At 40.7% G+C, this 11,853-nt stretch overlaps 1 protein-coding gene across 1 annotated transcript; it reads right to left on the bottom strand.

Moving 5' to 3' along the window:
• Positions 1-4,364: 4,364 nt before the first annotated feature.
• ttll10 (tubulin tyrosine ligase-like family, member 10) lies at positions 4,365-11,559 on the bottom strand (the record flags this gene model as incomplete). Its single annotated transcript, XM_083895419.1, has 11 exons — positions 4,365-5,023; positions 5,220-5,313; positions 5,390-5,506; positions 6,712-6,852; positions 7,591-7,762; positions 8,107-8,293; positions 9,769-9,842; positions 10,483-10,603; positions 10,771-10,889; positions 11,067-11,202; positions 11,286-11,559. 11 exons carry the CDS (start codon positions 11,557-11,559, stop codon positions 4,365-4,367), a joined length of 2,094 nt encoding a protein of 697 aa, XP_083751545.1.
• Between the last annotated feature and the right edge of the window lie 294 nt (positions 11,560-11,853).

Genomic DNA, 11,853 nt, shown 5'->3' with positions numbered 1-11,853 from the left:
ACTGTATAGTTTGTGTAATACAGTATGAATATTAAAGGAAATGAAACCATCTTTATATTCATTATAAGGTCAGATGGACGGTCAGAGAACATGCAAGCTCCACACAGACCAGGAATCAAACCCAGCACCTTCCTGCTGTGAGGCAGCAGTGCTAACCCTACTAACCACAGTGATACCGTGCAGGGCTAAGTGAGTTTCGCTGGACTATTGCAACTACACTTAGAGCAGATGTTTGATGATGATTCTGATGTTTTTTTAAGTGAACTTAAACAGAATTAATCTTGGTAACTCTTTCTTTTGTAGTTCCCTAATTACTACAGGTAAATACTGCTGCCAAATTACTCAGTAAATCTTACACTGTTACCCATTAACTCGACTTATTACCTCTATAGAGCAGTAATAACATTTTTAACTGGTTATTTTCTAGTAAAGAACATAGTTCATTCCTGACGAAGTATGCAATTGTTTTGTTAAGTTGAGGAATTACATAAATACTTATCTGGTATAACAACCTCCACAGGAACAGTTGACTCTGGCAGTTTGAGTCACTGACTGTCACTCAGTCCAGGCTCTGACTTAATCTCTCCACACAAATAAGTTTATATTAACAGATCAGGGAGTGATGAGCAAACATCTTCTTCATTTTAAGGTAATACTAAAATAAATAATGAAAATACTATTGAACTCATTAAAAACATAAACAAACAGCATAGTGTTGCTTTAAAGTGCATGATGTGTTTGGTTTGGCGCTGTTGTCTAGACACACATGACTCAGGCTGACTCAGGGAGCGTCAAGGAAAATAAAAATAAAGCTTGAAGAGCAATACAAGATGGGACAATTTTAATTACTTGTCCTGACCCCCACTCACCACCCACAGCCCCACAGCCCCATGCAGCAGCCAGACATAATCTGCTTACAGTAGTCAAAGCAGAGACAGACACCTGCTGACCTTTTACCACCACAGTTTGTAGCCAATATTCTCCTGCACACACACGCTTTGTCCCAGTTATCCCAATGTGAAAGGTTTCAGAGCCTGTGCTGCAGTGGACTTCACATACACAAGAAAAGAGACTGCAATTGCAGTGCAGAAATTTTGGGAAATCAGGAGATCTTCCAAAAATAAATGTGTTTGTGTTATTATTGAACTGGATCTCTGGGTGAGTCATTTGTGAGGTGACTTTAAAGAAATCCTACTTTGGACGGGCATCTTCCTGTTTCACTGTGGAAGACTTTACCCACAGGACTCAGAGTGAATCATGACTGGACACATTCAAATGTTGTGTTATTACATGCCATGTTTGCTGCATAAAAATAAAAAGACTTAAATTAAATGAATGAAAATAAAAATAGCAGTGGAATATCTTAGTTTATCTTTGTGGTTAAAATGACATGATGACAGTTTTACATACATTTTGTTTAAATTTAATTTAGATTGTTTCCTGCGAGTATAAAAAAAACCTTCATCGGGATGATGTGAACCTGTTATTATCTTTAATGTATAAATGATATTAAATGAGGCCAATGCCATTCATTATTATTATTATAATATTATGCATTTATTGTTTGTTTCCTGTTTTCTCTTTTATTTATCTGTTTTTGCATGTACAGGTCAGAGAAAACACTACACATGATCAAATGTACACCTCTTTGTGAGTGTGTGTGCCTCTTCATCTGTGTTGTGAGTCACAAATGTGTGAGACCATGAGGAGTAAAATATTAAACACACACACATATGGACCTGTACGTGCACTTGTGATTAGCCTCTGCTAATCCCCCAATCTAAGAACAAGCTGGGATTTATCCAGGCACTGACTCTGTATTAAACCCCTTCATTGTCTTATAATAATCTGCTAATCACATCAGTGCTGCATCACAGAGTCCCCGAGTTCACGTTGACTAAATAGGAGCCAATTATTAGCCTTATTGTCTTCTTGTTGTGCTGCAGGGTGGAAATCACATGGATGTCATCTGTTGCTCTGCAGGTGTTTTCACGATCGTTTCAGTGGTTTATAAATGAACCATTGAACCTGGAGCTGCTTTTCTCTCACAAAGCACATCCTGTGTCAGTGTGTGAACAAAACAAGCAGCCTCCTGGTGTCACTGACTTCAAAGGTTCCACAGACAGACAGACAGACAGACAGACAGGGGGCTATTTTACATTTCCAGCTCCAAACTGTGACACAACACATGCCAGAGAACACCACAGTGGTTTAAAGCTCTGTTCATCTCTCAGACTGTCACCGCTTCCTCCTCCACATCTCAAACACACACACACGCACGCACGCACGCACGCACGCACGCACGCACGCACGCACGCACGCACACACACACACACACACACACACACACACACACACACACACACACACACACACCACAAAAAGCATTCTCTCTCTACAGCTAAGCTAATGAGCCCAGGAAATAGTCACGTTTATATATATATATATATAAACACACAGTATATATGTGAAGTTTTTTTCTATTGTAATACTTCATGACTATGTACAGTACATTTCCCACCAGCACTTCCTATTTGAACAGCATGCACACATTTGTTGTATTTGTGTCCTACCCCATGTTGTCTCCAGAGAGTTCCAGGAGCTCGATCTCATCAGGGCCCACCTCGTCCACTCCAGTATGCCTCTGGGTCACACTGCAGCATCCCATGATGGACTCTGATGGAGTCTGTCCCTCTCAGCCTTGCCTCAGTTTCTAGCGCTGAGCACCATCTGCCCAGTCAGTCATCCCCACACTGCGTGTGTGTGTCAGCGAGAGAGAGAGAGAGAGAGAGAGCAACACTAAAACCAAAGAGATAACTTAAAACCAAAGGCTGGTTGGTCCAAGAGAGGCCAGTGTGCAGTGGAGAAGGCGAGGGAGAGGAGGGAGGAGGTGCTGTTAAGCTCTAGTTCCCCCTTCTTCTCAGCATTGTAGTGTGTATTTCCATAGAGCCCCCAGATCGAAGGACGATTCTGGAGAGCTGAAGAAAAAAAGTGACGAAAAGTTTTTGTCACGTTGCAGTGTAGAAGTTGTTCCTTCCTTCCTGTCAGTTGGCCGTCGACACAGCGCCAAGCAGCTTCCTCACTTTGGTCATTTACCCTCAAACAGGGAACGCGCTCATGATGACATACACAGAAAGACCGAAGAAATCAAACTGTATACAAATATCACACCTCTTCACGTTGACTGTGTCAGACTCTGATGCTCTTTGTTGAGAAATATGGATGAAGCAAGCTTCCTGTTAGGAAAGATGGAAGCATGCCTGCCTGTGTTTATAGGCACAGAGCCTGGATGTGGACGGATAATTATGAGTTATGAAATGCAGAGGTAAAGAGCTGCAGTCAAAACAACAAGACACAACAACGGCAGAGTGGAGCCTTGAGTTGATCTTCCTGGTTAGAATTAGATGGTGGGAGGTTTTGCACACAGTCACGTCTGAGTCTTTCTGTCTTTCCACATGGCAGGAGTTGTTCTGCGACCGTGTGGTGATGCAACTTCATGCAAACATGTCAGATGGATGTGCATTCTTTTTGGTTTTGACACTTGCTGTTGCTTTGAAAATGTAAGTTGTTTGTTTAAAGATCTAGTATGTAACATTTAGGAGGATTTACTGGCAGAAGCTGAATGTAGACGTTTTTACATTCATCGCATTTTTATTGTCACAGTGGGAAATTTGAACTGGACTGTGACACTACACTACACTATACTACATGCATACATACAGTTTATAACCACTTCAATCAGATACACCTTATTGAAAATCATTCAAACTAAAGTAAGTTGTCTTCCTATAACTTGTTAACATTGATTTTAATGAACTCAATAATTTAGGTGTCACCCATCAAAGTATTTGATTTTAATTTGTCAGCTATTTCGTTTTTTCAGTGTATGCTAAGCCACAGTATGCAGTGCATTTTTAGTATGTAGTGAAGTCTTAGAATAAGCATTTCCTATTTCCTTTAAGCAAATGATTTACTTTACATATAGGCAACCATCTTGTGCAGCCATGTTTGCACGGCCCGGCCGGAGTGAGTATATAGCATTTTGCAAGTGTACTATACAAACATGAGAAACATCCTTGCTAAAATGCAAAGGCCACCGTACTTCCTGATGCACTTATTGGAGGGAGGAGCAGAGAGTGCTGTTACCTTTAGCAAAACAATTTTTTAAACGGGAGTTAAAGTTGCTCTTTAGGTCTCCTTATTTACAAAACATTATAAAATATAATTGCTTATCAACACTAAGCAGACAAATAGATTCTTTATTGTCATGTTAGACATTTGTTGGCATTTCTTTCGGAATAAAGCAGTACCAGGTGTCTGATATGTCGATTTATTTTTAGGCCACAGATGTTTGTGTACTTGCATCACAGTTCCACTTCTCTTTCATTCGCTAAACTCTTTGTCTCCTCTCTGAAGTCCTGAGCAGCAGGATCCTCACACACAGGAAGTCCTGTCTGAGGCGATAACACTGTCGTCTGCAGAGAGCCACAGACAGAGATCCCCTTCCTCAGCTGTGAAGTTGATGACAGCGCCATGATGACCCGTGTCTTTGGGTGCTTCATGTCACCTGCAGACTTCAAATGGTGATGCACGGTGCATTTGCTCAGCTGTAGTTGGACCCGCGGCCTGTGGCTCTTGCTCCTGACCGTCTGCGTGATGTTGTTGGGTCTCTGCACTGGTGATGAGTTTAGAAAGAGAGCTGAAGAGGAGGAGTTTGGATGTGGGCCAGTCTTTGAACTCATCTGTGCTTCATCACCGCTCACTGACACATTCACACTGTCATCATCTAATGCTACGGACACATTTTTTCCATCGATTACTGACTTGCACCGGGCTTTAGTCTTGATTAGTGTCTTGTTTGTGCTTTTACAAAGTAATTCACTGTTTGTTTTGTTCTTGTTGCAGGTCACCGCTGAAGCGTAAGGAAAGTTTCCATCGTAGAGCAGAACAAAGTCCCTCTGATTGGCCAAAGGAAACATTCTCTGCCTGAGACGACGCTTGTTGAAGATCTCCAGAGTCAAATCTAGAAAAGAGGACAAAAGAGTAAGTGATGTCACACACCAGACAGGTTGCTTAAAGGTCCAGAATCTCAGGATTAGTGATGGTGAGACTGAACATTTATTTTGCTTTTGCACACCAGAAAGGACCTAAAAAACATGAACATCTGAGCTTCCTGCTTGTGAAATTTAATAAATAATAACAATGAGGTCAGAGCTCACCAAGAGTATCCACCACAGTTTGGGGAATCACCGTCTTCAGCACCTCACAGTTTGTGTGCAGAGCTGGATTATAGTTCATTTCCAACAGCCACACCTATTTAAACCACATGAAGACACCATTAACTCTTAATACGCATGAACCATCCAGTTATTATTTACTTACTCCTCACCTTGAAGTCCTCATCCACCATGAAGTCACAGCCGATCAAGTCAAAGAAACCCAGTCGGCAGTCTAACTTGGATTTGACTGCGAAGAAACACTGCGTCATAATTCGCTGCATTCGCTTCTGAACCATGGAATAAAAAAATAAATAAGAAAGTTACTGCTTCAAAATGAAGACAGAGGACTAATGGATTTGATCATGTCTTTACACAAGAGTGCCTTTGTGTTAAGATAATGTAAAAGCTGCATGCATTTATTCTGTTGGCCACTTGGGGGCAGCAGAACAAACTGTAAACCAAAGGCATTATCTGGACTTTCACTTAGCCGTGTTTAAGTCTCCATTAGCTGGTAAACGGGTAGATATGAGACAACATGTATCAGTGGTTAAACATGTTGATAAATGCATTTTGTTTAAAATCGTTTTATTTTTCTAATTTACACTACAGCTCTGAAAATCATGAAATAGTCTTATAGCTTTTATCAAATTGGGTTACCATGGGTTTATCAAAGGCTCACCTGAACAGCTTTCTTTTTGTATATTTTGACAAAAGCAGTAGTGAGCATTAAATAGTCTGTCGCTAAAATGATTTAAACTCATATGATCATTATTAGACCCTCTTTTAACACCGTGTGTTCAGGGTGTGTCATCGTCAAGCCCAACAACTACACAGGTGATGCCACACACAAAAGCCAGTTCAATGTACAGTAAAGCTCAGTGTATTAGGTCAAGTACAACAAGCTCTTAAGACTTGAAAAGTTGTGCATTGCCCGTTTTCATAAGTGTATCGAGGCAAAGAGTCATGATGTACATGTCGTAATGGAATATGTTTACATTTGTCCCCACGGTGACTGAGTGAATGCTCATGTGGAGAACAGCAGAGGGAAACATTGTCTCAGATCCACAGAGTCTTTCTCTGTTCGTGCACAAACAACTCTCATTTGGACCTTGTAGCACAGCAGCAGCAGCAGCAGCACGTCTGTGTTCAGAATATTGTTGTTATTGTATAACACGGTTATTGTTTGGAATATGGATATTAAAAATGTGATATTTCAACCCAGACAAAGATGACATCACCCAAATTAAACCACAATTATTGCACTTGGCTGTAAACACCAACAACCATCATTAAAATGCTAATTGGTCCCTGAGAGCTACAGCACACACACACACACACACACACACACACACACACACACACACACACACACACACACACACACACACACACACACACACACACACACACACACACACACACACACACACACACACACACACACACACACACACACACCAGCAGCAGCAGCAGCAGTAGCAGCAGAACTCACTGCAAAGACACCCAGCACCCAGTCCCTGGGCAGAGCCTTAGCAACCTGAAACCGCTCATTGACGTAGGTGTTGAAGTTCTCCATGGACCACACAGTGTCCTCCTTCATCTCACTGTACAGGGGGTTCTTCTTCTGCAGGTACTGGAGACGGACAGCAGGGGGCCATAGATACACAGCAGTCAGAAATACAAGAGAGATGGAGTGCAGCTCTGCAAACAATTGATTTATTAAACCTCACTGCAAATATGAAGATACAAGACGGTTACTGTCATATGCACAGTAAAAACGATAAAATAAAATCTTAATTTCGCAGTCTCCCTCTAAACAAAACAAATAAACTTTGCAAATTTGCATCAACCCTTAGGTTAATGCAAATGTATTGGTCATTTGCCATGGGAATAATACACAACACCCTATACGGACAACCTGGGGGCGTGTGTTTATAGGTCACATATTCAGGCTTTAAATCTTATTTTTTTTATTTTTTTTGTCTTTTTATGTGTTGTTGAGTCAAAGTTATGATTCATTTAATATTGGATTATGCAAATATTTGGTTTTTATTTTTATTTTTGTTCATAAAAAGAACTTTAAACATTTTGAGTACCTTTAGCTTATTGCCTGTAGGTTGTGCTGGAAAAAAAGGATATAAGACACTATATATTGCACATATACAGGAAAATGTTGAAATTCACATTTGTATCACTGATTATTATAAGTGATTACTATAGAAATATCCTGGTATAACTATAATAAATTATTGCTATATTATAACAGACAGATTATTATTATTTAACTACCTGATTTTCATAATAATAATAATAATAACTTAATAATTCTTGGTTTACACTTTGAACAGGTGTTTGTGTGCACAGGATCTACCTGGTTGGTCAGGTGGGCAGACAGATTGTCGGACTTAGGGTCGTAGAGGTCACAGGTCAGTCGCACATATCCGTGGTGAAAGAAGACTATGAACGGTGCGGTGCAGGCGATCAGCATGTAAGAGCGAACATCAAATTTCTTCCCTTTCAGGAGAAGCGGACTCTGAATGTAACTGGGGACGAAATGGAAATTTTACCTTCAAGGCAACAGAAACAACAGTACGTGCACATTCTGAAAAATACTGACATGTACAATGTGTGTCTACATCTACTTATTCCTCTTCGATGAAAGAAACTTTATAAGACCTAATCAACCAAATGTATTTGACCACATGTTCCACAAGTTTACTGTGATTTTGGAAAAAAAACATTTTTTCTTTTCTTCCATTGACTCATGGAACAAAACATTATAATTTATGCTAAGTTGAAAATCTCATGGTTGCAATTTTGGTAATTTGCATGTTTGTATCTAAAGCTTCAATGGTGTCATGATATTTGTAATGTGTGTTCACTCAACTGCTGGACAATGCGCGCCTGACGTTGGTAGTGTTGTGTCCTCCTGTTGGCCTGGTTTTCCTCCATGTGCTGCAGCATCAGTCTGAACGCGGTTAAATCCTCCTGGCTTTTCAGCAGAAAGATCCCTCTGCCCTGGTTCAGACCCGTGGGTTTACAGATCCACATGTGACTCTCGTTGTTTCTCACACCTGGTTACGGCCACAGAGGTAGATGTTAGTCTAAAAACATGTGTTCATCAAGAACACATGAAACTCGCAGGCCTTTGTGAGTGGGATTGTACTGTCCAAAGTTTTTATGTTGTGTTTAATCCTATACTCAGCTATTTGTTCCTATTTGTTTGTTTTGTTATTATAAATCCATCCATCCAGCCATCCATTATCTACCGCTTTATCCTCCACCAGAGGGTCGCGGGAGTTGCTGTGCCCATCGCAGCTGACATTGGGCGATAGGCATGGTCACACCCTGGACAGTTCACCAGTCCATCACAGGGCCACATATAGAGACAAACAACCATTCACTCACACTCTCACACCTACGATCAATTCAGAGTGACCAGTTCACCTAATCCCCATATTGCATGTTTTTGGACTGTGGGAGGAAGCCGGAGAACCCAGAGAAAACCCACGCACACACGGGGAGAACATGCTGCAAAGGCAAGAGCGCTAACCACTACACCAAACGTCGGCCATAATATTATAAATTGTGTTGAATATTTATGGCAGTATAGTAAGAAGACTATTCTATCTCAGTATTTGGCCTAAACACTGCCTTTAATGATTTTTACAACATGTTGGAGACTAGAAATAAATGTATATACAAAGCATTGATCAAACTTTTAAATACTATACAGCATAATCAGTGAAGTATGAATGAGTACTCGACCCCAGAGTTTTGTAATAAAGGTTCTGTGAGAAAGAGTTAGTATCTAATGGTGCAAAATGGCGGCCCCTTTAAAGCAAGGCCCTTGTCTAGGTTACATATAAAACACTTATTCTGAGGTTTTTACTTTTAAAATGATCACCAGTAGAAGATTGAGGCGAGGTTTATTTTCTGTCTTCTTCTTTTTAATGTGTGTTCTGTTTCTTATGACTTTTCTCCTTTCCTTCCCTCCTCAGATTCATCTATCACTAACAGATATGAACCACCTGTCTGTCTTCCTCCTGTTTACTTAGTGATAACCGTGTTTGTCATTTGCTCTACACCACTTATTATAATGTTGTTTGTCTCAACTGCTTCAAACAGCACAAAACCGTGTTTATTATTTCATCTCCAGACCGTAACATGGTTAAAAAGATCTTTCTGAGTTAGAATTTTAAAAGCATTTCATGTGTTTGAGTTGTGGGGAGTGCTGCAGCAACTCTACACCCAGTTCCTGTTCAGCTTCTCTCCCTGTGACTGTGTCTCAGCCCTGCCCTCTGCTGACTCATTTCTATGGCAACAGCATGTTCCCCTGGTGATTTTATCAATGCCTTATGGGAGGTGAAGTGCATTATTTTCCAACATCCCAACTTCTTGATTAAACAATCACCAAGGCAACTGTTGTCTTAACACCGCCGAGCACAAACAGTTTCTTCTCTTAATGTTGGTTGCATGACAAGTCATGTTTGACTTGTCAGCCTGCAAACAAAACTCAGCCGGTGTTGTGATGTTGTTGGTCCTTTACCAAAGAAAGCATCCCTCTCCTCCTTCACATCCATGCGGAAGGTGGTGGGTATAAACTCCTCCATCTTCAGCCTCCTGTTACCAACAATGAGAAAGACCAATGTGGATATTCTTAGCTCACATGCAACTTCCTCACACAATAGAATTAAAGGCAGAGGCTGCATATAAAAACTCTACAGTACAATATGCTTTGACACATAAATCATTTAAAGTGTGTTGAATTTCTCCTATATGGGCTGAAATATACAGTACCATTGCAGATACTACAAGTAGGATTTATAATCTGTATCAGAAACACGAAGACCACACATTTCCCAGATTACAATTTAAAATATAATATATTTAGCTGATTTCTTTATTTATTTATTTAGAATATGTTTTCCAACTGTTAAAACATGCATTGATTAGCTTCCATAGCTATTTTGTAATTAACACGTGAATGCGTTTATATAATTGTGATTCAAAGCCGAGACCTGATTCAGTGATTTGATTATGTAGTTTGACTGTGTTTAGTAAATAGTATCACAAGCTGATATGTGTGTTTTTTTTTCACAGAGCCAACCCTCGATGTTCACGGTACCAGGTGGTTGCTAAGAGATTTTAAGATTGAGAAGAAATAAACTGTTATATCTGTCTGCTTCTCATAAATACAGCCCCGTCTGGATAAGAGATGAAAAGCAGACAAACACAGCAGAGACGCAGCTGTCCACTTCACCTCACTCCTCGGCCATGGTTGACTTTGCTGCTGACTCGCTCGTACTCTCGCAGGCTGCTGAGGAGGCCAATCTTAGTGGTGAGCACCTTGTTGTTAGGAATCTGGTACATCAACTGTTCACCTGGAAGCAGCACATGCAAAAGGAAAGGAGATGTCTAAAGAGGAATGCTACGATACCATACGATATGATACAACTTTGTCTGTTTGAGGGGAGAAGTTGGAAGGAAACAGCCACTATATTTTTGAGCTACATCTACAGTAGTGCAGTTAATGATTGTGTCTCACTACCTTCTCTGAAGTTGCAGTAGTTGACTGGTGACTTAGTTTCACACCACTTGATTTTGAAATCCTCCCTGTGCTTGTTGTAAATCCTCCTCCACCCCTTGCTTTCAAGGTAACTGCTCACTCTGCAGGAAAGATTCCCAGCGTAAGTCAATCATACTTTAGGAGAAGTATGATTGACTAACAGTAGAGGGAACAGGAAGGCCGTGGAAAAGTAACATCAAATTTACTGTCTTGTGCATCTTCGATGAAAAAACCTCACATGTTATGATCAAATAATTATTTCATATTTTTTTATTTACATTTCAGCGCCATTGGCTCCACCAAAGAAATAGAAAAGTCCTGGACCCCGTGGCTCATCTACATGCCGCTCTCTGTCCTTGGTCAACACACCCCTGGGAAAAGACCTGCGGAGGTATTGCTTCACCGCGCACACACCTGTCACATTCAAAAATCATGCATCATGCACGATATATATGCTGTGTTAAAAGGAATCAAAAACATTCACAAGTCACACTCACCTGACCCTCGGACTCGGCACTCTTGGTTGACGTTCATGTGAGAAATCCTCCTTCTCTCTGCCAGAGTCTGGATCTCCTCTCTCTGGACCTGCTCTAGTCCACATTCTGGGATCACACCCTGCGTGACACTGTGGTCAAGTGTTAACGGCACCTCTTTTCGCACTTTGCTTTCTGAGGGCTGATCCTCCACTTCTTCTTTCTCCACTCCTTCATCTTGTTTCTTCTCCAGCCTTGTGTCCTCTCCTTGGCCGTCACTGCAGGACTCAAATGACATGACCTCACGTTAGCTGATAGCACCTTATGGGCAAGAAAGAGGTGTTCCTCCATGGGAAACATTCAACAACATTCATATCACTTAAGTGTACTGTCCATGGTTTTCACATCTAGCTAACCCTTCCATTCAACACAATCATCAAGACTTTTTTTTGTTGGTTTATGAACACAAAGTCATGATAATATATTACCTTCAGCCTCCAGCGCACTTAATGTTACGTTTTGACTGAAAAATAATGCCAAGCTTAGATTAATTTAACCAAAGCTTCACAGAGCAGACATCTAGAGATTCTAG

Source organism: Microchirus variegatus (assembly GCF_963457635.1).
Source record: "Microchirus variegatus genome assembly, chromosome: 9".
NCBI classification, from domain to species: Eukaryota; Metazoa; Chordata; class Actinopteri; order Pleuronectiformes; family Soleidae; genus Microchirus; species Microchirus variegatus.
The sequence above is the reverse complement of the archived record's forward strand: the minus strand, read 5'-3'. Positions and strand labels throughout refer to the sequence as shown.